Source organism: Haliotis asinina, chromosome 1 (genome assembly GCF_037392515.1).
Source record: "Haliotis asinina isolate JCU_RB_2024 chromosome 1, JCU_Hal_asi_v2, whole genome shotgun sequence".
Lineage (NCBI taxonomy): Eukaryota > Metazoa > Mollusca > Gastropoda > Lepetellida > Haliotidae > Haliotis > Haliotis asinina.
In genome coordinates, this window is record NC_090280.1 from 29,790,981 (window position 1) to 29,818,192 (window position 27,212).

Sequence of the window (27,212 nt, forward strand, 5' to 3'; positions counted from 1 at the left end):
GGAATACTCACTCACTCACGCATTCCTTCATCCACCCAGCCTGCCTTTCTTCCCACATCCCTCTGGAATACTCACTCACTCACGCATTCCTTCATCCACCCAGCCTGCCTTTCTTCCCACATCCCTCTGGAATACTCACTCACTCACGCATTCCTTCATCCACCCAGCCTGCCTTTCTTCCCACATCCCTCTGGAATACTCACTCACTCCTGATAACATTCATGTTGTGTGAGTCATTCAAAAAACATCACGATGGTCGCATTTGTCACAATTTATTCAAACCCACATTAATTATCAAATTTCACAAATTCGTAAATTACATTAAGTAACCCAAAGAACAATATAAAATGACAAATGGAATGTTATACGTCGCTGAGTGGAGCTGTTTAAGGTAAACACTTGCCTTTGCACGTGTTTGTGACCCATTATCAGTATTTGTATGGATTTATTTACACATACTTACCATATGATTGGAATTGTACAACGAACTCTGCTTTTAGGGTTTAGGCCTTATGCTGTGCACATATAGTGAACAGCAAAGAAACGCAGATGTGTTGTACTTTTTGTCATATTTTCAAATAGAAGACTTTTATGACATTTCATTTCGTCGAAACGTGTGTTTCTTTTGCTGTTCAGTATACATTTGAGGATCCAAACCACACAGACCAAAGTTTGAGTCCCTTTGATTGATGACATTGTTCAATGTGTGGCATTGCAAATAACTATGAATAAATTACTACAAACACAACAATCCACTGATTAAAGATGAACTGCAAAGTTTGAGCTGGCGTCCTACCAGAACAATATTGGTTTTGAAGAGAATATTCTTAGAAGTTGTGACAAACTCCACTGCAAACCAAAACATTCATTGTAAATGAGTCTCGTAACAAAAAATAATTTCAAAGTAAATTTCTAGACCAAACTGAATTAAATTGATATTTAGTCTTTCTGTTACGATGTTTCTTCTTTGTATCAAGGGAGTCCCCACTAAAACATTTTCCAGGGGGCATATCTGAGTAGACTGGTACCACCATATCTAGCACCAAGCTACAATTCCAAACCGATCAGGCAATGCACATTTGCACATTTGTCTCAGAGTGGAAAATCGATCATTAAAGTGGTTTGGGGTATTTTCAAAGGAATTATTTGCTATGGAATATTGATATGAATTGATGACGTATTGACGATGACTGTTTTGAGCTGATGCAATACATTTGTAAGGGCATCTTCCGTTTATCTGTTCAACTGAGTACGAGTTATTCAATTCAATATTTATAAGAGACCAGCGTCTAGCATGTACTAGCTGCGTTGATATGTGCGCTATATGAATACACGTTATGATAAAAATAAATACTTCTGTCGAAAAGTGTTTTCTGTCGAATAGGAAGGAGAAACTCCATGTTAATGTCTGAAACTGTTAATGGGTAAAAATACATACATCATACGTTCAAGATATGTATGGTTAAGATAAAATAGGTAAATTATCAAATTTATTTATTTCTACCTTGATTGTCGAATTGCGGGAAAATTTGAACTGGCATCCGAAACTGAATTTAAACAATCTTAGAAAGAAAAATCTAAACGATAAAATAACAGTTTATGTCATTTTCGTAATCAGGGTCATGTCGAGGATGAGTTTTATGTTCTCAATTGAGAACATTACTAGTTTCTTAGAAACAGATAACTCCCCATGATCTCAAAAGGATGAACACCACGTGACGGGTCAATGTGAAAAATATAAAAACATTTTGGCCTAAAATACTGAATAAACGTCTGTCTGACTGTCCCGAAAACAACTAGATTACCGTCAATGCTTTTCATATGCACGATTTATGCATATCGCTTTGATAACAGTGGATACGACTAAAACTACAGCACACAATTCAATTTAGAATTTATGAGTCGTGTTGACGCAGAGCTTAAAATGAACAAATTAAAACAGGTTTAACAGGGAAGATGCCCGTTACGATGATAATGTAATTAACATTTTGGAACGTAATATGTGATTCCATCGGGTCATTTGTCACAAGGAAGTCATTCCGGCATCTAACAGAAATAAACTAACACAGACGTGAATGTACAATGCCATTTAACAGTTTCAAGTACTGTATGTTGAGTTGAATCCCACTGCGGGATTCGATCTCACACTCTCAGAGACTGGCACCAAATCACCAGTACACAAAGCAGTCACTGAGCGGAAGATGAGGTGGCTGAGGGGGTTGAATGGCTTACTTTGTGTGCTAACAATGAGGATGAGAGTCAATTCAACAAAAGTACAAGAATCTGTACTTGCCTGGGAAAGAGTAATCTCGAATAGAACATATGTTAAAAAGGGTGTGTCAGGAATTGAAAGAAAACAACGTGAGCGCATATTTAAGGTAAGCTAGAGAAAGCTGATCTGATGGGGCCAATGAAATAAATAATATATGAAGTACTACAAGAAAGAAGCAGGGAGAAAAACACAGAATTATTCCACACTATCACACAAACATACTGAACACTCATTGAAAATGGCAAGATCTGTTTTGTGTTCAAAGCCATACAGAAACACAATCCAACACAAACGGAAGCGTAATTGTGGTATTATTAGGACGGGTTGTTGACCATGAGAATTGTCTCTTTTGTCTGGTTAATGAGACACGGAACTGAAGCCATTTCCATTCTGTAATAAATAAATGTCTAATGGATCAGATTATCCATTAACAGTATATTACCACACCACACATGTTAGATAATATATACCCATTAAACAAGGCACTAAAGATCAATACAATTATATATTCGATGCCAAATGTCAGGGCTTTGAACACCTCACATTTCATTGTTTCAAAGATTGTTTGCTTATTAGTGCAAATATTTTCTTCGTGAAAGTCATAGGCATATACTAAATAGCAAAAGAAACGCAATTTTTGGTCAAGTTTTAGAATAGAAGTCATAAACATGAAAAGTTACTTTTATGAGATCTAAATTTTTCGAAACTTGCGTTTCGTTTTCTGTTCAGTACATCTGATTTGTATTGTGAGTGGGGTAACTACCACATTCAGGGGATTAGACAAAGACTTTAACTGACAGCGAAATTCTGAAACACATCGGATAAGAATAGGCAAGAATGGTGCATTGCGGAGGATTTAATACAAGTTAAATAAGACAAACTAAACACAAGAACTAAAGTGGAAATACTGACAGTTAAGAAGAAAAGCAAAGGCGCCGGAAATCCTACCAGTGTGACCGGAAGTGACGGCATCAACACGTGACCGCTCCCGAAGAGCTTAGGTCATGCGTATCATATTCTTCGAGGTCAAAAAGGTCATTTCTCCTCTTCTGCTGTAATGGGATATCAATTCACTTTCAGTTAGCTCAACAAGTCTAAATATCTCCATAACAATTCACGGTGTTTCCTTTCCATCATTTACCCTCCAATTTACTGTGTGTCATGAACACCAACAGCGGAACCCTGTTAATCTGGAAACCTTCGTAAAATTGAGTACAGCGTTTTCTGTATAAAGATCCATAATTCATGCATACCCTTGTTACAGCAGACCTGGAATTTCTTAATCTGGACCAAATTATCGGGTCCGCCCAGATTATCAGGGTTCCAGTGTGTACGAAACGATGCATGTGTCAATACTTGTAGAAAAGGGACACTCCTATGCCTTGTCCTATCAGACCTCCAACTAGGTCCATTAACAAAGACTATAATCAAAACAAACCCAACCCAACCTTAATTTCTTCTTACAAATAAGATCAACTCTATGCTATACCCTCGGGAAGATTCAGCACAAACGACAATTTGACATATTAATAGTGCATTCAAAATCTAATACCTTAACAAGTCTTAGACGCTGTTTATAATGTATCAGGTGACTTTTATCAATAGGCTGTGATTGAATTCTACAGATAAACATGATGGCTTAATAAGTTTAACGGGTGATAACTTCACTATAACCTCCACTGTCTACTTTTGAAAACCAAATAGCGATCGCATATTTGAAGCTAAAAACTGCAGCGTTCGGTAGAGTCTTGAAACCCATTACATGTTCGCTCATGCGTTACAAAATACAAAATCGTCATTAAAAACCTATCTTTGGGTAAACGTGGTTCTGTACCTTAATTGTTTCCTAATAGTTACGGCTTATTTTAAATGCCCTCGAGGTTTGTAAACATGGTTAACGAGGCTTTTCTACCTCGATTTGTTTCCTAATGTTCTAACTCTGCATGTACACAAGGCTTATAAGCAAGATTAACAATGCCATTCTACCTTGATTGTGCCTAATGTTCTAACAGTGCATGTCCACAAGGCTTATAAGCAAGATTAACATGGCCATTCTACCTTGATTGTGCCTAATGTCCTAATTCTGCATGTCCACTAGGCTTATTAGCATGGTTAACGAGGTTTTTCTACCTTGATTGTTTTCTCATCCTCTGACTCTGCATGTCCACTAGTTTTAAAGGCAGGGTTAAAGAGGATTTCCTACCTTGATTGTTTTGTAATGTTTCAACTCTGCATGTCCACTAGGTTTAAAAGCATGCTTAACGGGGATTTCCTATTTTGAATTTTACCAAAATTTCTAACTGCATGTCCACTAGGTTTAGAAGCAGGGTTAACGTGGATCTTCTAACTTGATTGTGTTCTAATGTTTAAACTCTGCATGTCCACTAGGCTTATAAGCCATCCTGACTGATCTGTATACCGTCTGGAGTACGTCATGTTTTCTACGAGCATATTACAAGCATCTGCATCTATGATGGCGTGTCTTGATACTGCGTCTACAGCAGGGCCTTGATGCTAGCCTCCCAGAATCCTCTTAATGAGTTTACAGCGCTGCTCCAGCCTCCTGCTCCTCCTTGGCGAGGCAGCGCGGGCACCAACAAGTCACCTGAAAGAGAGTGGTATTTAGTTTTATGGCTCTTTTAGCAATCATCTAGCAATATCACGACACGGGACACCAGACATTGGTTTCACTCATTGTATTCAAGAGAGGAATCGAACCCAAGTCTTCAGGATGACGAGCGAACGCATTAACCATTAGGCTACCCCACCGCCTCCACCTGAAAACATACAGTTTCACAAGAACCTGGCTTAGTATTTGTCTTCAGCACCCATCCTTGTGTAAGAGGTGACTGGCGTGGCCAGGCCCGCAGCCTTGGTTGACACATGTCATGATATCCATTTGCGTAGATTAATGCTCATGCTGTTGATCACAGGTTTATCTGGTCCAGACTCGATTATTTACAGGTCGTCGACATATATCTGGAATATTGCTGAGCGTGGCGTTAAACAACAACCAACACTTTCACGGGATCATTAACTGTCCCTGGCTGTTACAACCAAGGAAGGTCTGGCGCTAGCCTAGTCACTTGTGGCTAAAGTGTTCTCCCGTCACTCTGAGTGGCTGTCCTTTTATCCTATGGATGTTACATGTGTCGTCCAGTTCTGGTGAGCCCTGGTGTGAGCTTGTGGAATAACACATAAAAGCGAACGCGCCTTTCTGGTGTTTCCCGTCGTAATAACTCACAAAATTTTAATACTATAAAATGTATGAAAAACTAAAACGACCCTTACAATCAAACCTATTTTTCAGCCTTATGTTATCAGAATCATATCATGTGGTTTGGGAGTCTTAGCATGTAGAATCTGCATGTCTCATTCCTTGTCCTGTCAGCTATCAAGTATACGGAACAAATAGCAAATGAAGCGCCATCAAATCCCCGCAGTTAGCCCTCGACCTCGCCATCCAGAGTTTCAACAAGAGTTCCTAGTGCAGCTGACCATGTATTATCATGGGTTACAATTTGCCTCGGTCTTTAGAAATGGTAAAGGAGATTTCGCAGCAGTATTTCAAACATCACAGGTACCAAAAAAATAATTCATGCCGATGGTTTGACACATGCCAGCGACTCCCAACTGCGTTGACCGATGCACCTACTTTTATTCGTTGGATTGCCCGGTCCAGATATGATTACTTACAGCCTGCTGTTCAGCTGGAATATTGCTGTATGAGGCGAAAAACAAATCATACATGCAAAGTTTTCTACAGTGAAAGGTCAATGATGTTACTGTTTAACGTCGCATAGGAGGAAGGGAGGCTACTCTTCACACCTTAGACGGCGAAGCTTGCTGAAAGTTTGAACTTTATTCTTTACTACTAAAGTCACAAATATGATTTGTACTCAAAGGAATGTCCTAGCCAATGATAACATAGTGATATATATATACAAGTGTAAGACCAGAGAATAACGGATACCTCCGCCAACTTTGACGTGATACTAAACAATATGTATTCTGTAGGTGTACCTTTCAAAGTGCAAACCAGTGTGAATAACGGACTTTTCCAAACTTTTAACGTTAACAATGTAATGCAATGTGTGTGTGTGCAGAGGGGTGGGAGTGGGGGTGGGTTTCTGATTGGTCACACCCACTGTTAATTAATACCACCAGAGACCATATAATATTATATGGTCTCTGATACTACTCAAAACAAAAACGTCACATCATCACAGATTCACAAGTCATATATAAGGATCGGGTGTCGTCCACACTCATCGACGTCTTCATCACCATACATCATTTCCATTATATCTCATAACTGAATGAACCCCGATCTTAACCGTTTGGGGAACATCTGGCACATGACTGGTCGTCGTGCGCAGTAAACAGATCTGCCTGTGCAGAACCTGGCCCAACTGGAAACTGCTTTACAGGAGGAATGATGTAGTCTGCCTCCTCTGAGAGGATCAGGAGGCTGGCAGTGGGTATGAGGGGGGAGAGTGACTATCATACAGTTACACTCAAACGCGCAAACTGGCATTTTGAATGTACACATTCACCAATCATTTTAATACTGAACACCTGTAGCAGAGCTGGTTCTATATGTAAATCAGTGGGATTTTTTTATGTTTTGTTTTTAAAGAAATGAGCAATTATTACCATAACATCAACAATCATTTTGTCGTTTGTTATGAGTCTTACGAGTCAGAAAAGCTTCATCGTGGTCACCACGTGTTTACAAAAGTACAGTGTGTGTTTAATTAGGTTCACTGTGTACATGTTACTCACTTTGAAGCGGGGCTTCATATGCCCGGGTCATTCGTAGCTGAAGACCTTGACCATGCCGTCACTCTGGACGATGATCAGCTTGTTGGAGGAGGTCATGTTGATGGCCACTGGTCGAGACAGTCCACTTTCTCTGGCCAGGACAAATCTCTGGAAGTAACCCTCGTTAGTAATCAGCTGGATCCGACTGTTGGCGTAGTCGGCAATGAAGATGTTGCCGATCTTGTCAGCGCAGAGACCTTGGGGCTTTCTGAGGACGTGGGCGCCGTCGGGGTGATAGGCGTAGACAAGCTGACCATCTGGGGATATGCACTTGACGGTGTTGCTGCTGACGTCGGTGACAACGTAGTTGCCTTCCCTTGTGAAACAGACGTAACGAGGGGTGACAAATATCGGTTTGCTGTACGCATCTGCGTTAAACGACTTCAGGATCTCCCCTTCAAGACTGATGAGATCCACGGAAGCATCTTGAAGACAGCTGACGAGCAAACTGTCTTCAGACTTGGACATTTCGATACTGTCGTATTGTTTTTCTGTCCTCACTCTCCTCTTCAGGGCCATTTGTCCATCGGTGACAACAAAGAAGATCACTTTTTTGTTGATGGTAATGGCCACCTCCTCTCTCTCGCCACATCTCGTCAAATCTCGCGGTTCCTCGCTGATCTGGATCTGATCAATGAGATCGCCATTACCTGTAAACTTCTGAACTCTTTTGTTTCGACAATCGGCCACGATTATCTCCCCTTTCGAGGTGCATGCAACTCCCCATGAGGACAGACCTTCGTCCGAATTGCAATCCTCAATTTGAATTTCACCCAGCTCCTCAAAGTCTCTATTAAACAGTTTCACAGGGTCTGTTACAGCGAAGTTGACCCGGACCATCACGTCTTCAGGTGGGTCGACGGTCGAGTCTCCCTCCTGGCCTATCTGCTGGATCGAGTCTTTGATGGTCTCGTACACCTGTAAGATCTCTACATCACTTCCGTACTTGAGCAGAGCCTGCATCCGTTCACTCGCGCACTTTAGGGTCCCCATGTGGTCTTTCTTAGGACCCTTTTTCGCCCCATTTAGTTGGTTGCGAAGCTTCTGTGCCGAGTCGTTTAGACGACTGAGGAGGTTGTCCTGGCTCTGTTCTATCCTTTTGATCAAATCTGCAGCGAGAGATTTAATCCTCTCCTCTGACCGCTTAATAGTCTCTTCCAAGACCTCCCCGGCATCCCCCAAAAACTGACCCCCTGGCGTACCGTCCGACTTCAGTTGCAGAGCTTCTGCTTGAACGATGAGCTCGCCCAGGTCCTCCTCCCGCTCAGACATAGCTTCCACCACTGTCACGCAGTTCTTACATGTTCTGTGGGACGTTGCTACACACTGGACACAGGCCGGACCTCGACAGTCCACGCAAAACAGCTTCAGCACCTCCCCTTCGTGCTTCCCGCATTGAACACTACGCTTCCGCTTCATGACATTCTCCAGCGGAAGTTTACGCATCTCATCAGCGGAAATGACGACATGGTCAGCAGTGGTCGCTCCGTGCAGGTGGACCTTGCCACACGCGTCACACATTGCATCGTAACAGTCCATGCACCAGTTGACAGCGGGCGCCGCCACGTCCCTTCTATCACAGATATCACAGGATTTGTCGTCGTTATATGCAGTCAACACTTCACTCAGTTTATTCACAAACGTATCGTCCCTGAAGCTATCGCCGTACCGCCCTCTCCTGCCATCGGGTGGGATCGAGGTGGTCTGTTTGCATTTTGGACATGGGAAGGACTTGGAGCCATTTCGGCCAAGCTCGCCGTTGATGTGGTCGTTCAAACACGTTTTGCAGAAAGAGTGCAGACAGGGCAAAGATTTAGGACGTCTTTGAGGACGGCCGCAAATTCCGCAGCTGCAGAGACCCTCAGAAAGAGCGCTGAGGATCTCCGCGTCCGCCATTGCAGCGGTCGTCTGTTCTTCTTCCAACTACCGTCTGTTGTATTCTGTGTAGTCTCCTCCGTAAATTCTACATTTGACAAAACTTCTCAGGAAGTCGGTTGATGTAGTCCTCCGTCCTTTCCTCTATAACGTTTCGTGGTAATGTCGACAGTGCAGCTCGATGTCGTTAGCACGCGGTCATGTGACTATCTGGAAAACAAAGAGGGTATTGTATTGCACACAAGCAGTATCGAACTATTGATATTCACCTGGTTGGCAATGGAATGCGGTGATTAGCACGCTCAGCAGAGGGGCTGTTGGGTTTAGAGATTATTCTGTTTATCAGCTTAACACGGCTCTGCTGATCAAGCACACATTTATTCCATGTGACCTTGACCCAATTTCTACAATTAGCTGCGTGACGTGATTTCAATCGTCTACAAGTTGTTCCTGATCCGATTAATATTTCAGCTTTAAAAATCTGATAGGTCTCCAAGCTTTAAAATCTGAACAAGTAAACCCCAACGTTCGGGTTCACAAACAAAACAAGATAAAGATATGCGTTTCCCTGTTACCGTCAAATGACCATAGAAGCGGCAGTCGCCTTTTTCCCTTTAGGTAAGCACTTTATACAATCCCGAAAACAGAACAGTAATATAAACACGTGGGAATACAAATGTTAACTGGGATACCTTAATCGAAATAATTATATACGCTACTCCTGTACTTAAACCCACGTCTTTGGATTTCCCATTTTAATACAGATTCTTATTTTGATTGTTGCAAGTGAAACTTGCGAGCGTCAGAATCTACACCATCCATGCAATCAGAGCACTCAATCAGTTGTTGTAGTAGTAGCAGCAGCCGTAGTAGCAGTAGTGGTAGTAGTAGCAGCAGCAGCAGCAGCAGCAGCAGCAGTAGTAGTAGTGGTAGTAGTAGTAGTAGTTTCAGAGTGAATGAGTTTAGTTTCACGCCGCACCCGGTAGTAGTAGTAGGAGTAGTAGTAGCAGCAGCAGCAGCAGTAGTAGTAGTAGTAGTAGTAGCAGCAGCAGCAGCAACAGCAGTAGCAGCAGCAGCAGCAGCAGCAGCAGCAGTAGTAGTAGTAGTAGTAGTAGTAGTAGTAGCCAGCAGTTTTGACAGTCACCTACGTCTACCTCGCCTTACTAAAACTCATAAGTAATGACAAGGAAATAATTCGTCGGCTTTAGCCGTTTATCCCTCAAACAAGGACAACCAGGCAAGTGTTAGGAGGTTCAAGATTATCGATTACTTCAGCTGTTTCAAAGGTAACCGGATTCAAGCCAAATCTTTCCGACTGAGTTCTCCTAAATGAATCAGAACGAACCCCACTGCCATATTGCTCCTATCTAAAACAATGCTGGCTCATTATCAACGTCCAAGATAAAACTACATTCTTAGCAACGTGGCTGGTGATATATTCCAATTAAAGCGAGTTGCTTGTGTACGGCTTGGAGATACATGGCTCAGAGAAATAAACAGAACAGATCTTGATCGTGCCCGCAAATTAAGCATTCGTTTCGTGAGGCGTTACTATGAGGGAAATACATATACGTCTTTATAGTGACCAGACCGTGATGACATTAGAACACGCTACTATTAGAAGGTCTGACGTCGTTACAGTGAGGGTATCTGACGTCGCTACAGTGAGGATATCTGACGTCGCTACAGTGAGGATGTCTGACGTCGCTACAGTGAGAATGTCTGACGTCGTTACAGTGAGGATATCTGACGTCGTTACAGTGGAGGTATCTGACGTCCTTGCAGTGAGGGTATCTGACGTCGCTACAGTGGAGGTACCTGACGTCGTTGCAGTGACGGTATCTGACTCCGACGTCGTTATAGTGAGAGTATCTGACGTCGTTAGAGTGAGGGTATCTGATGTTGTTACAGTGAGGGTAGCTGACGTCGTTACAGTGGGGGTATCTTACGTCGTTACAGTGATGATATCTTACATCGTTACGGTGAGGGTATCTGACGTCGCTACAGTGAGGGTTTCTGACGTCATTACAGTGGGGGGTATCTGACGTAGATACAGTGAGGGTATCTGACGTCGCTACAGTGGGGGTATCTGACATCACTACATTGAGGGTATCTGACTCCGACCTCGATACATTGTGGTATCTGACGTCGTTACAGTGGGGGTATCAGACATCGCTACTTTGAAGGTATCTGACTCCGACGTCGATACAGCGATCTGATGTCGTTACAGTGGGGGTATCTTACGTTGTTGCGGTGAGAGTATCTGACGTTGCTACAGTGAGGGTTTCTGACGTCATTACAGTGGGGTATCTGACGTCGTTACAGTGGAGGTATCTGACATCGCTATAGTGAGGGTATCTGACGTCGTTGCATTGAAAGTATCTGACGTCATTACAGTGAGGGTATCTGACATCACTACAGTGAGGGTATCTGGAGTCGCTACAGTGAGGGTATCTGACGTCGCTACAGTGGAAGTATATGACGTCGTTACAGTGAGGGTATCTGACATCGTTACAGTGAGGGTATCTGACATATAAATGTAAGATGTTAGGTCGTAACCACAAGATCTTACGTTACCGTGTGATCTCACGTGAGGAGGCGTTACATCGTTACCATGAGGACATCATACGTTACCATGACATCTTATATCGTGACCGTGAGGAGATTTTACGTAATCGCGAGAAGATCTTACGTTTCCATGTGATCTTGCACCATTACGGTGAGTAGATCTGGCGTCGTTATGGTGAGGAAATCGTACATCTTACGTCGTAACTGTGGAGAGATCTTACGCTACCGGAGATCTTACGCTGTTAACGTGAGGAGGCGTATGAGGACATCATACGTTACCATGAGATCTTATATCGTGACCGCGAGGACATCTTACGCTCCCGCCTGATCTTACGTCAATACCGTGAAGAGATCTGACCTTCTTTTCATGAGATCTTACGTCGTTACGGAGGAAATCTTAGGTTGCTCCTGATTCGAGAGATGTCGGCAGCGTTTATCACTCATACCTGAATTTTGAATTGGTCCAGTGAGTGAGATTAGTTTTACGACACCTTTAGCCGTATTCCACCAGTATCACGGCGGGGGACACCAGAAATGAGCTTGCTACATTGTACCCATGTGTGACATCGAACCCAGGTCTTGACAGTCCAAAGGTCGATAGTGACCGAACACTACGCATGGGAGTCGACGCCACAGAGGATAAGGTTAACATGGTTGGTTCACACAACTGTCATGTCTGACTATGTGTCACCATCGCATCTTACGATGTCGACTACAGATCGTGAGACACAGCCAGTGATGGTTGTGGCGTTCAACAGCATTATTCTCAGACATTCCGCCAACCTCGTGGTTGGGGGCATGACTGTCCACGTCGTATGTGGGCTCACAATTCAATGCGGAGAGTTCGCAGGTTTGTCTCGTAGGTACTGATTGCGATTCTGCAACAAGCGTTTCAGTGCTCCCTCATAACGCCGAAACCCTGTTTATTTTGATAAACTCTGGAATTCTGTTTATTCTGACCAGCCCACAACCCATTCCCCATCTCGTTTCATCAACCAAATATTATACATAAATTCAAATGAATATCATTCACCGTGACGAAAACAGCATGAGACACACACCAGCTATAATCCTTCTAACGCCTACGACTCAGGAACAGCCTTCAGTTCAAAGCTTACCACCCAGGCACACACACCTCACCCAGACCCAGGGACAAAATATATAACCACCCAGCCACGGACATTAGTTCTAACGGCATCTTAGTTTTACCTTTGGGTAGAAACACATAAATATTTATGACGCTATAAGCTCTCGGCAATGTACGAATATTTGAGAGCAGATATTACAGCTCATAAACCGCTGGTTCCTACGACTCATGGCTCAATAGCTGAATGTCCGTCTCTCAATGTGCCTCATTGTAGATTATATTGTAAAACACAAATTGCTCACTCAGCGATGACGGAATGGCTACAGGTTTGATGTGTACAAGACGGGTCAGGGCAGGGGTTGACGTGATACGGGTTTATGGCTGTGCTACAAAGCAGATATGATTGCTTGACTGTGTTTGACGAGTATACTCGGTGACATGTGTAACAAAGGTCGGATTAATCTTTACACCGTGAATGAGTGAGTGTGGTTTCACGTCGCTATAGGCAATATTAGGGCAATATCACTAGAAGTGATCTTCATAGAGTGTACCCGCAGGATTCGAAAACTAGTCTGCGGGGCGAGCGTACGCTTTAACCACTGGGCTACTCCAGCACCCCAAATCACATTATCCCAGAAATTTTGCATACTCTTTATACATTGTACACATGGGATTCGAACCCGGATCATTAGCGTGACGAGTGATCGCTTTAACCACTGGACTACCCCACCGCCCCGGTACAATACGTTTCCAATGTGGTATCCTGTCCTCACAGAGATACTCAGGTATCAATCACCTGTTTACCGGTACAGACTCAACTAAAAACGATCCGTTAATGGCCAACCACTGCTAGATGCGGCATAAGACTTTAAGTGTTCAGTTGGTGTAACAGAAAGGAATGCTTCTAAATAACAAAATATGCAACATAATTTTAAAATACCAAGCTATTGAGGACACTGCACTCAGTCACTCGTCTGGTCTCTAAATTGATACAATACCATGAACATATGCAAGCCAAGCTGTAACCATATGCTAGCCGTTATAATACAATGCAACAATGATGTAACAAAACTTTCTCTTGACTCTTGACATCGCCCCCATTCATCACATTACGCAAGCGCCGTGTTCCACTCTCAGCCAAGTACTGTCAAAGATGAAAGGCATTCGTCAAAACCACCTGTAGATTTTACCCACCAGTCTTTCATTGCTTCAACATGATTTACGTCACATGTGCACCCTGTATATCATTAAAACCACCCCTACCCCCCAAGTGTACTCGAGCAGAGTGGGGGTTGGGGTAGGGGTGAAGGGTCACCTGTGCTTTTGTACACTGCCAGTGTTATGCTATCAAACATACATGTGTTCGCGCAGTGAAATATACCATGCACTATACAGCGAACATTTTGACCTTAAAGGCACCATGCCACACAACATTTCTCCGAAAGTACATCATGCATTTCTCTCAATAATATACATACTAACTATCAGCCCTCAGGAGAGCTAGCATATAATGTGTTCCCAAACTAAATACATATTCAACTTTCAATTTGGTTTGTTTGTTTGTTGTTGTTTTTTTGTTGTTTTTTAAAAAAATGCATTATATCGAGACTTGCGCACTCTACCGATTGAACATTATTTCAAGCGAAGCCCCTTGGGTCGCTCTTTACGAACATCCTATCATGCAACTTGTTATTAAATCCAGTTTGGCAAAAACCAAAAACACCGCGTGCAACAATTTTCGACGAAGCGGACCAATCGTTCCAAACAGGGCAAGTGTTACTTGTTTTGGAAGCGGTTCACTTTGAAGTTTCAAGTATGGATTTCAGGCAAGTCGTAAGGGATAATAAGTATTTACTGCATTAGTAGGAAACTAAAGTGCCCCCAATAAATACAACATTGGTTATAACATTGTCGAAAATGTACGACATATTGCCTTTAACAACAGGCGCTGTTGTCGGACGTGAGTCGATGCGGTAGGTATTCGGATGAATACATGGTTGTAAAAGTAGTTCCATTTCTACCTGGGTGGTTACAAACTGGAGTCTCGCCAACAGGGGGCGTCTCAAACTTGCTTATATTAATTTGCTTCCAAGTCGTTATTGAGGACGGGATTTCATATATTTCTTAGAGGAAAATGAATTTCCACATGTCCGTCAGAATACGTTTTTGGGTTGCAAACATTAAGATAACCAAAATTATCTGTAAGTTACATAAATACAGGAACGCGTGTTTGTTGAAATCGTGATGATTGGTTATTGGATTGATTTTGTAATGGGATAATTGAAATACCTCATGAACTCAGTGGGTGGTATTAACAACATTTCAGGTGGCAACGGGAGGCCGTGAGTTGAGCGAGTGAGTGAATATTTGTAACATTCGATAATATTTCAGTAACTGTTGACCATCAGGTTATTCCTGAACACAGGCACCAAGATGACTATTCTTGTAGGTGCTATCCAATATTCTACAGGTATTGCATATGTTGACATCCTTCTTTATCCCTCAGTATTGTATGTTTAAACGAATCTATCATCATATATATCATATGTTTAAATGTTTATCTCGAATACTCGATTATTTCGAAATGTCACACATGACCTCTAAGATCTGGATAACACTGTGTCCGTGTTGATGGGAATTAAGACAGTCATAGATGAAAGAAGGGTTTGTGTATACTTTGTAAAACCTCGTCCCCACGTCCCACTAGCCAGGTCATACTTTGTAAATCAGGCCACTACAGCCCTGATCCTGGCAACATTTATCTTACCTCACACATAAATGGGGTGGTTACGCAAAATTTGTTTTTCTTGTGCCGTCTGCAAAATTTAGCGATGGCTGGTCTTGTAAATGCATATCGACGGAGGGGAGATAACGAAAGTTGTTTTTCGTTGTGTGTCCGCTGCAAAATCAAGCGATAGCTACGAAGTTGATTTGATCAGGGAGCATAAACAAACATCGAGAGTACATCAACCCTTGCCCTCCTCGTAACCAGTGAACAACTTATAATATCACAGCCCTACATTTTAGCAAATCCAAATCAGAACCCGCTGTTGGATCACGTTATCATTACCATGTACACAATACATGTATTCATAATACCCGGAGGTATGTGGAGGTTAAGTCGAGTCACAACAAAGACTACGTTGTTAGTAGGTGCTTCGTGAATACACTAAGCAGTGCCTATTGACGGAGCGAATACAGGAGATTACACTCTACAAACCTGGGAAACAAAGAAAAAGTGGTGTCCGTCCTTTAACTCGGTACACGAAGTGAGTACATGCTTGCGGCTTTAGTTCCTCGTCGAACAGTACACTTTGATTCATCAACTTGACCTAGGTGGAAATAATGAAGTGATGCCGGTCTGAGGTGTTTGCTACAAGTAGTGGCAGGCTGTCCGATACGTTCTACACAGGTAAAGTGTTAGTTTCACTCGAGCGTCATCGTGACCCACCTGTGAAACTCCGGGTTAAAATTTTCTTCAGTAACCTGTGCTTGTCGTAAGAGGCAGCTAACGGAATCGGGTGGTCATGCTCGATGACTTGGTTGACACATGTCATCGTATCCCAATAGCGTTTGTTTAAGACAGATCTCCTCGGAGCAGTGACCTTCTGTGGAAACTGACCCAATAAGAACAAAGGTCCTTTGGGAAAGCTGATCCTCTTGGAGCACCTTGTCATGTAGGAGCACCGACCATCGTGGAGCACTGACCATCGTGGAGCATCGACCCTCTGAGAACACTGACCATGGAGGAGCATTGACCCTCTGAGAACACTGACCTCGAGGAGCATCGACCCTGTGGGAACACTGACCATCGAGGAGCACCGACCCTCTGGGAACACTGACCATCGCGGAGCATCGACCCTCTGAGAACACTGACCCTCGAGAAGCACCGACCCCCTGGGAACACTGACCATCGATGAGCACTGACCCTCTGGGAACACTGACCATCGAGGAGCACCGACCCTCTGGGAACAGTGACCATCGCGGAGCATCGACCCTCTGAAAACACTGACCATCGCGGAGCATCGACCCTCTGGGAACACTGACCATGGAGGAGCAATTCCTAAGAAGAGCAAATGACCCTCTTTGAAAACTGATGATCCAAGAACAGCGATCCTTTGGGAAAGCTGGCCCTCTAGGAACACTAAGACATGGGTCTGTAGGACGGATACTGTCGCCATTTATGGGATATGAACACTTTTATGCAGACTAAATTGCCTCGGTACATAAAACTAACACTGAATACTTATAGTTCTCGAAAGATGGTATCTACTTAAGCTGTCATTTAGTATTTTGAATAACTACAAAGTGGAGCCCATCATGTCCAACCTCTTCCCCAGAAAGCCTCTGGCTTTACAAAACCTACCAAACACTCTGAGCGTTATGAGTAGTTTAGATACGACAAATAACGATCACCTATGTCACTGCTGACATGTTAATCGTGATAAGAGGGTGCGTGTGTCTCTGAGAGAGAGTTTCCTTTTACTGTACAGCGAGGTGTTCAACAAATATACTTACAACATGTAAACGGAGGCATCTTCAAACGCCAACAGGAATTGTTAATAAACGACTCTTCATGACTTTGCTATTAAAAAACGGCATTACGCTGTCAGAATGAGCGTTGGGCGAGTGCAAAGCCAGCACTCACAAGCGTTGTGCATTCCCTCACTGTCCCGCACAACCGGTGCAAACATATCGCTCCTTGTCATTGTGCTCCGTTGTCCTTGGAAGTTGTTGTCGGACTGGCATCTGCTCTTTAATGTACTTTTACGTTGTCAAGTCAAAATACGGCATAAATAACTTCTGACGTTTAGTTTTTTGAGTGAGTGAGGTTTTAATGCATTATTTAGCACTTCTTCACCAACTTCACGGTGGGCACACAAGGAATGAGCTATACACTTTTACCAGGAGTTGGGAGTGACGACAGGAGGTACTCAGGCCTGTGAGGTTTGAAGTTTACAGAAAAACATGTTGCGAAGTGCTCTGTGTGGTAACTCTTCCCATACAACTTTGGGGGCGGTGGCATAGTCTTGTGGTCCGGGTTCGACTTCCCAGATGGGTACAACGTGTTAAGCCCATCTCTGGTGTCCCCTGTCGTGATATTATTGGAATATTGCCCAAAACTCACTCGCTCACTCACTCACTCAAGCACTGGCTCATTTATGCTACTTTGGTTGGAAAAGGCATTGTCATGTTGAAAGTCGCGATCAGTCGCCTCACACCAATTACATACCTTCTCTACACCCCGGTGTATGTAACAATGTGATGTTATAACTTATAGCACACATACATACGTACGTACACACACACACACACACACACACACACACACACACACACACACACACACACACACATGTATGTAATTATGCCACACGGACAAGTGTACTTACGTTAGTACTTTATGGCAATTTTGTACATGAACTGTAAATGTTTGTTTGTTGTTCAACACCGCAGTCAGTATTCCCGCTACATGGTGTGTAAATAATCGAATCCGGACCAGACAATCCAGTGATCAACATCGCAAATGATTACATATGTCAACCACTCGGTCTGACCAGTAGATCTGGCCACTCGACCTGATCCCTCGATTTGGCCAATCGATCTGGCAACGACTCGTCTCTTACGACAAACAGTCCATGCAGGTAGCAGAGCTACTGTGTCTCCCCATGGTCCATAGTAAGACCTACTACTAGGTCCCCAAGTACCTACCTTCAGTTGCTGGTAATCTATAACCCGTTTTATATAGTATATCGTCTTTCATAGTTAAGATATTATATATTATCACCCTAGTTTTACAATTATACATGTGGCATTCTAAAATCACCATGATACATTATGCAATTTTAACTTGTTTTAGTCATGACATGGCTGAAATATTGTAGATGTGACTGAAGTCTAACTCATTCACTCACTCACTCACTCACTCACTCACTCTCTCGACAAGCATAGGTTGCTAAAACCAGTTGTAACACGGATTTCACGGGTCTGAATAAGGTGTAAGTGAATGAGTTAATGCTTAACGGTACATTTGCAGTACTGTACTGTGGGACAGATAAATAGTATTACAAAGGTGTTGACAAATTGAAATGTTAAACACTAACTCGGAGAATGGTAAGGTAGCGTAGTGGACAATGCTCTCGCTCGTCGAACTTTCATCAATTCTGAGTCATCAGAACTCTGAACGAACTAAGCCGTATGGTGTTCCCCACCTCAATATCACAGCCAGAAAACAATAAAAACCAGACTGATTTTACGATTTTTTTTGTATCAACATATGTAAGTAATATTAGTTTTCGTTTTGCAGCTGGATGAGTTTAGGTTTACGCCGCCTTTTGCGATATTCCACTATATCACTGCGGGGACACCAGAAATGGGCTTTACACATTGTACCCATTTGGAATCGAACCCGGTTCTTCGGTGTTCCCCACCTCAATATCACAGCCAGAAAACAATAAAAACCAGACTGATTTTACGATTTTTTTTGTATCAACATATGTAAGTAATATTAGTTTTCGTTTTGCAGCTGGATGAGTTTAGGTTTACGCCGCCTTTTGCGATATTCCACTATATCACTGCGGGGACACCAGAAATGGGCTTTACACATTGTACCCATTTGGAATCGAACCCGGTTCTTCGGCGTGACGAACAAACGCTTTAACCTCAAGGCTACACCGCCAAACTTTCTGCTTTACTGCTTTAAAGGTACATAAGATCCTAAAAGCGCCCATACGTTACCGTTTAGCCCTGCATGGGGATTATCTGTCAGTATTAACCTTTCCACAGACTTCCCTTAGCGTAGCCCGGTCTTACCCTTGGAGTCCGGTTATCAAGATTAAAGACTTCAAAATACTAGGTGGATCAGTGTAAGTGTATCGGCGTGACGTTGATTTATTGTGACATGTCGTTTATCTGTGCCCTGTGGATAAGCCAATAATGCCACTAACAGAGCCCAGAACACTCGGTCGCAGAGCGGCTTGTAATTGAAGTTTGAGATTCTTAGTCATTTTGACTTTGAATATTAGAGGTTGGCTGATACGTGGAAAAGTAATTCCGTTATGCAGTTTAAAACGAATCGGATGGTATAGTCACTGAGAAATTAACTGGAGCGTGACAAGAGGAAAATATCGAGTATGTATGTATGTACAGAGGTTACATTAGAATTTTATGGGTCAAAACGCCAAAGGTTTAATACAGAGGTTATATGGCCGTTGTTAGCTGGGATACGCAACTCAAACACTCGTTCGGGCCATAATTCTTCTCCAGCAGTGTAAACTGGTTTAAATGAGCAATGAGTATTTACACAGGATTAGAGACTCAGATGTGTCTACTGTGTCACGTCGGTAGGAGGGAATAATTATGTTGAGTATGTGAAATAGTAGTAATACCAATTTCACGGATCAAGATCGAACTATATTTTGTTTTTTTCGACGCCTATGCTTTGTGTCAATCAAGTTAAATCTTAACGCTCGTCGCGGGATATTTGTGTCGAACACATGTACTAAACGATAATCTAAATAAAGGCTGGGGCCGGAAACTAATGAAACTGTAGAAAAACTGCTGTGGAAAGTAACAGCATTTAAGGCGAATTGCTCAAGAAACTTACAAAATTGAAGGTGAATTGCTCAAGAGACTGACAAAACGGAAGCTGAATTGCTCAAGAAACTGAAAACACTGAAGGCGAATTGCACTAGAAAGTGACAACATCGAAGGCGAATTGCTCAAGAAACTGACAAAAGTGAAGGTGAATTGTCCAAGAAACTGACAAATCTGAAGGTGAATTGCTCAAGAACATTACAAATCTGAAAGCAAATTGCTCAAGAAACGGACAGCACTGAAGGTAAATTGCTCAAGAAACTGTCAACACTGAGGCAGATTGCTCAAGAAACTGACAAATCTGAAAGTGAATTGCTCAAGAAAATGACAAAACTGACGACACTGAAGGCGAATTGCACTAGAAACTGACAACGCTGAAGGCGAATTGCACTAGAAAGTGACAACATCGAAGGCGACTTGCTTTAGAAACTGACAACATTGAGCCTTTCAAACTCCAGCAAACAGTGACTAACATCGTATGGAAACAAGTTGCAGTAAACAGAGACACTGAGTTAGACCTTCAGCCGGACAACTCAAGTCTCCAGTGTCTTGGTTACTCACGGGTACCCACCTTATGAACATTCTTAGGAATAATGCATTTACAACGAAATCGGTATATTAGTGGGAAAAATCAAGGTCAACGAATAATGTGTACGGTATGGAAAAACAAATTTCAAGATTGACGAATAACGAATACGCTACGGAAATACGAACGTCAAGATTAGGCCTAGTGAATCATGGGGAGACTGTGATTATCGTTTTTCGCGATAAAGGGCTGAAAGGTCGGTAATTATGGGTACCCCTGGACAAACGAATCGTAGTTGTTTGGTATCCCCGAAAACATAGGTATCCCCGAAAACAAACTCTCGGGCCAACTAATGATGCTTACATCCGAATGAACGATTCCAAAATACCCCAGAAAAACCGAATTGGTAGCTCCGGAAGCGGATGACTCACGGGTAATCCCAGATAAACAAAGTTGATAGAAATACATTTCCGGATTGACGAATTATCGGTAGCCTCCAAACACACAAAACACCGAATCACATAGTTGATAAATCCTTACTTTTTCAAAAGGCAATATTCGTAATAATAGGATTTAAGAGTTTTCTTACTCCATGTCAGCTTGGTATGACTTGATTATTCATTTGGGCAATGGCATTCCTGTGTTGACCTTCCTGTGGTGCAACTTGGTACCCGTACGCCAATTCAAAACAGAGAATGCATTCTGATAATACTGAGGGCGACGGAATATCTGAGCAAGCAATACAGCAGGGTTGTACGTAAATGTGACAGGGTCTGATGTAAAATACAACCCGGCGTCTAGTCACACCCAGGCACGCACCTGCACATGGTAGACTGACAACAGGAGAATATGATATAGAGATACACAAGATATAACACGTGTAACCACTGCAGTGTAAATAATTCCCGATATTGTAAATGAATGGGGACACAGCGGTTTAGATAGCTTGCAAGATTTGCGTCTCGTTGCATTAAATGGATCCGCTGATTAATTGTTGGTTTGAATCAGTGATGGAAAGACTTCCGCCCGTATCCCCACTTAGGTTTCATTCAAGTCAAATGATATCATCAGAATATATATTTCCTCATTTGACAAGGATGAGTTTTAACATGTTGTTTTAATTGTATCTTAACAATACAAAAAGACAATTAGGGGCGGTGGGGTAGCCTAGTGGTTAAAGTGTTCTCTCGTCACGCCAAGACCCGGGTTCGATTCCCCACATGGGTACAATGTGTGACGCCCATTTACTGGTGTCCCCCGTCCTGATATTGCTGGAATATTGCTAAAAACTAAACTCACTCACTCACAAGAAGACATGTTAAACTTCTAAATGCCAATCGAAGAACTTTCACTCATAGTTAAAATTATAGTGGGGAGATACCGGCGGAAGTCCTATCCCAGTATTCAGGCAATGCTCGAAGATGAGTTTGCTTCTTCGAAAACTTTAGCACTGCGGGGAGGTGGAGTAGCCTAGTGGTAGAGGCGTTAGCTCGTCACGTCGTAGACCCGGGTTCGATTCCCCACATGGGTACAACATGAGAAGCCCATTTCTGGTTTTCATGTCGTGATATTGCTGGAATATTGCTGAAAGTAGCATAAAACCTCACTCACCTATTCATTTAGCATTGCAGGGAGATAAAGAAAATGTCATGGTTCAGGGTCCAAATATTCTGACGACGATAGCACTTTCCTCCGTCACAGATGAACAAGTTGTCGAGTGTTGACGTAATTGTAATACTATTAATACCAGCGTTAAACTTAATTCACAGTGTACACACTCGTGGGTACTAAAACGTTTGATTACAAACTTGATCTCAGATTACTTACCGTGAACATTCCGTCACAGTTGTCTGCTACCAAGACGCCCGACCACGCCCCCGCCTACCTTGTCTGCACCAGCGGCACTTGTCCTCTCCCCTCCGACTGTCTACCTGTCCTCTTCCCACAGATCTCTTTACTGAACTCACGGCCTGCCACACCTGTCCGCTGTCCACATGGACGGATCGTTCACCTGTAGACAATGTATCCTTGTCTGGTAGTGTTTGACGTGGAAATAGCGGTGTGTGACGTCCCTCCTGATTGAGATATAAATAGGTAACGATTCCTGGGACCATGCCCCTTGTAAACGAGGGTCAAGAGGAGTGCGTGCTAAACGCGAGAAGTGTAGAGTCAAGAGAACTTGACAGCGTGAAGAGATTTATACGATGAGGGTGGAGACGGATGGAGCGAGGCAGATTTAAACAAATCCGATTCTTTGAATTGTACGTACCTTCAAGATATCACACACTTGTATCAAAATGATCGCAAAGCTGATATTTGAATCATTGGTGACGTCTTTGAGGTGAATGAGTGAGGGGGTGTATTTTCAACTTGTTAGCAGAAACAGTCAGATGTATATCGCAGTGGGGAACAGCAATATTCAAGCAATATCACAAAGCGGCAGCAATGGTCCAGCAATGTCAAAAAGGACAAGGACACTAGCCAAGCCATTTCTCGAGAAGTGGTGGGGTAGCCTAGTGATTAAGCCTCAGCTCGTCACGTTGAAGACCCAGGTTCGATTCCCAACAGAGGTAAAATGTGTTAAGCCCATTTCCGTTGTCCCCCGTCGTGATATTGCTGGAATGTTGCTAAAAGCGGACTAAAGCCATATTCACTCACACACAAGGAGCGACACCAGGCCACTTAGGCCATGACACTTGATAAAAGTTAGCTGTATTGCAAAGTGCAAGTGGAGAGGTAAATTTAGTGATTATTGTTTTACGCCAGCAATGAACTACGCTACCCTTAAATGAGTCCCTCGCAAACAAACCCGTTTCACACGAACACCGATATATGACGTCGAGGGGCAGTTGAGTAGGCTCGTCGTTAAAGCTCTTGCTCGTCACGCCCAAGATCAGGGTTTGATTCCCCACATCGGTGCCATATGTGAAGCACGTTTCTTGTTTCCCATGTCATGCTGTTGTGGAATCCAGGCATTCTTCAGCCGCCTTTCAACCAGGAGATATTTCTAAAAACCGATCTGCCAAGAATTACCACAGCAATTAACTCAAATTCAAAAGGCTACGTTCTCAGATTCACCCCCTCGTTTTGAGCCTCCTGACATAGAACTTGACAATAAAGACAGCGTGTCTTACGTCCATCGATAGCTACGCCTGATACACAACACAATCAAGCTGATAACAACACGCCCATGCACGTGAAGAAGTTATACACCTGCTTGAATTAACGCTCGTGCTGGTTGTATGTGTAACACTCCGTACTTCCACACTCAGCAGAAGGGGTCGATGTCGGCTCGGGTACTACAAATATGTACCCTCGTCTGTTTGCAGCAACGTACCCATGTCAAAATCAGAATAAACGAAACCAAGGGGTCCATAGGCGTTATGCAGTATTCTTGATCAGAACCGTCTTACTGTTGTACTAAATGCATTTCATTGCGGTTTGTTATAAAAATGGAAACGAACATATAGAGTAATGGATATCCCTCTGTGTACAGTAACACTCGGAATCAGTTGAACGGAAACGAAGTGCACAGGGTGTTCAGTTTTGGGTTTCGGAATATGGACTCGGACCCCGTCTTGTGGACGTTGTTTAGTTCTCTTTCCGTGTGTTGACTTTGTTCAGGGTGATTTTATGTTTGGTTCGCCCAGTGGAATTCCAATCAGAAAAGGTATTGCAACTAGATAATACTTTTCTTTGTCTATTTAAGGGTTCTACCTATGAAATGCAGAAGATATCACTACACAGCCCACGGGTAAGATCAGACGGACCGTTGCCAGGGCATGGTACGAAATAGGCTGCATTCCGGTAGCACTCGGTTCAACCACGGCTAAGAGAATGCAACAATCTAACAATTAGTCTTTGAGATGAACATATTTTACAAGAAAGAAGACCCATAGTAAACAAAATTGAAAATAGTAAAGAGGGGCCCTGAGACTTTCTTCATTTTCAGTTAGAAGCTATGGAAATCTAGACTAGCCACATTTTCTAGACTTGCGTGAGCTTTCGTGGATATATTTACTTCAGGGTCTGTATGACAGACGAAGCTTAACATTGCCATGAGTATACGACATTTCTTACGACAGTAGCGACCTTGGTAGTAAATGTATTTAATGCACGGGACATACCAGGCTATAAACGTGTCAGGTCAGGTTCGGTGAGTGAGTGGGTGACTTTATTTTTACGCCGCACTCAGCAATATTCTAGCTATATGGGTCTAAATAATCGAGTCTGGACCAGGCAGTCCAGTGATGAACATCATAAACATCGATCTACGCGGCTGGGCTACGATGACATGTAATCAGCGAACCTGACCACCCGTTAGTCGTCTCTTATGACAAGCATGGGTTACTGAAGATAAATTCTAACTCGGATCTCCATTGGTGGTTCGGGCGATGACTGAAGTGTCATCGGCGTGGATCGTTGTCCATAACATCAGTTACGTGCACGTACAGCAGATATGACGCTGGAACAATGCTAGAGGTTTGTATTCCATGGGAAGTCCCGTCGCCAAAGTCTTTTCAGGGCTGACACCCAATCCTGGTTCCTTCATTTTATTTTAGGCTTGTCACTTCATGTGCATTTTACAGTTTTGGTGTAATGAAATATTCACGTCTCGCTTTGGGCGACAAACGTCGCCGACAGCACTCAAGTAGGATATGTCCAAAAGCCAAGCTATTAAAGATCTATTAACTTCTTTATACAACCTGTTGACATGTCAAGGTCCTCGGAGGTTCATAAATACAAACTGCAAGAGTACACTTTATCTATCTGCATAGTATAACCGTACAGTGTACAGATATGCACTGGTCGTGTGGTTGTCGGGAGACTTCGTGAAAACGTGACACTTCACGCCCTGCTATATTCATCAGGGATATACTGCATAGCTAATACTTGCCTGACAACTGTCAATATCGGGTCTATTGTCCCAGGTAAACACTGATGAATATCAGCAACAACAGCTCTCACAGACAGGGTCGTGTAGATCGATTAGATACGCCAGAACACTTGTATGAACTTGAGGCTTTATAAATCTTAAAAATGTAAAACTTACCAACGTAGCCTGTCTGCTAATTACCTGGAGCTGGAAAAATAGGGAGAATGGTATTGGATGGCACTTTCTCTACATATATAGTCTCCTGCTTGTAAGGTGAAGGTGTAAGGTTTAAGTTGGCTGTCAGACTTAAGTCACAGCAAAACAGTGTATAGCGACGCCATGTGCGTGGGCGTGGGCGTGCTCGTTTGCATGTACTTGCTCGGACTCATGCTGGTTTCATGGTGCTATCAAATTTGTTAATATTTTTGTTGTCTAGGCAAACATTGAGCACACAGTCTGTAGAGGGGCTACGAGGAGAAGGATATAGACTGTCCCTACTCGTCACTAGGAGTGGGGTTTGGGGATTGGTGGTTAAAGAGTTCGCTCGTCACGTGGAAAACCCGGGTTCGATTCCCCAAATGGGTACAAGGTGTGAAGCCCACTCCCGTCCCTGTCTTGTCTTTCTCCTGGTCTCTCTTCCTTCTGTCTGTCTGCTCTCTTCATTCTGTCTGCCCGCTATCTTCCTTCTGTCTGTCGGCTCTCCCGCGCTTGCCTTTCCTGCCTGCTTTCAAAGGCAGATGAACGATTAAACATCTGCATTTACAGTTCTCACAGACATAATCTACTTAGCTGGCCGTATTTGGACGAACGCCCAGCGTGCACTCACATCCAGCAATGCACGTGCAGTTGTATTTGGTTGTGTCTAAGGAGAAGTATATTGACTGGTGACAAATCAGATACACACATGTACACAGGAATTTGCAGTAGACCTACACCTGAAGCAAGGTTAAGCCCAATGACAACGAAAGAGCCTACATAAAATTTTACGCGGCAGTATTCATTCAATATCACAATCAGCACATACAAGTAGAATGTTCATGTGGTTTGACACCCATCCTCATCTCCAGTTATTTAAGAAACAACGAAAAAACCAACAGAATTTAAATAGTTTGAAAAGTGGTTATACTATGACTTACAGTCCCAAAACATTGCATTCGTGTTGACTTATGTTGCCTTGTAAGACACAATGGTACGGCACGGAAGAGATACTGTTATTATTAGAATGACTGAGTGTAGATAGTACTCGTGGAGTAATCAAGATTGTGTGCAGAGAGTAGTAGAACCATATTCTACTCGTAAGAGGCGACTGACGGGATCGAGTGGGGCCTCAGGCTCACTGGCTTGGGTGACACATGCCATTGTAGCCCAACTGCGTAGATCGATGCTCATGCTGTTGATCACTGGATTGTCTGGTGCAGACACAGATTATTTACAGACCGTCGCTATGCAGTTGGAATTCTGATGAGTGCAGCATTAAACAACGAGCAAACTAAACATTTAGACAGACAGACAGACAGAATGGTCTCCTTGACTTATGGTACGTACACATCTGATAACTGATAATAACTATATAACGTACCATCTTATA

At 43.0% G+C, this 27,212-nt stretch overlaps 1 protein-coding gene across 2 annotated transcripts; it reads right to left on the reverse strand.

The window, feature by feature from the left end:
- Positions 1–256: 256 nt before the first annotated feature.
- LOC137278393 (E3 ubiquitin-protein ligase TRIM56-like) lies at positions 257–9,181 on the reverse strand. 2 transcript variants are annotated; one of them, XR_010956656.1, is made up of 3 exons: positions 7,058–9,138; positions 4,331–4,877; positions 4,217–4,258 (listed from the first exon to the last, which is right to left on the reverse strand). XR_010956656.1 is itself a non-coding variant. In XM_067810694.1 (2 exons), the coding sequence occupies exon 1, from the start codon at positions 8,990–8,992 to the stop codon at positions 7,085–7,087; it is 1,908 nt and encodes a 635-aa protein (XP_067666795.1). In that variant the 5' UTR covers positions 8,993–9,181; the 3' UTR covers positions 257–4,877; positions 7,058–7,084. The 2 variants fall into 2 exon arrangements, 1 of the variants encoding a protein (XP_067666795.1); XM_067810694.1 differs by having other exon boundaries at positions 257–4,877; positions 7,058–9,181.
- Between the last annotated feature and the right edge of the window lie 18,031 nt (positions 9,182–27,212).

Bases quoted from the DNA above. Each gene is read 5' to 3' on its own strand.
- LOC137278393 (XM_067810694.1), bottom strand. From the start codon at position 8,992: ATGGCGGACGCGGAGATCCTCAGCGCTCTTTCTGAGGGTCTCTGCAGC.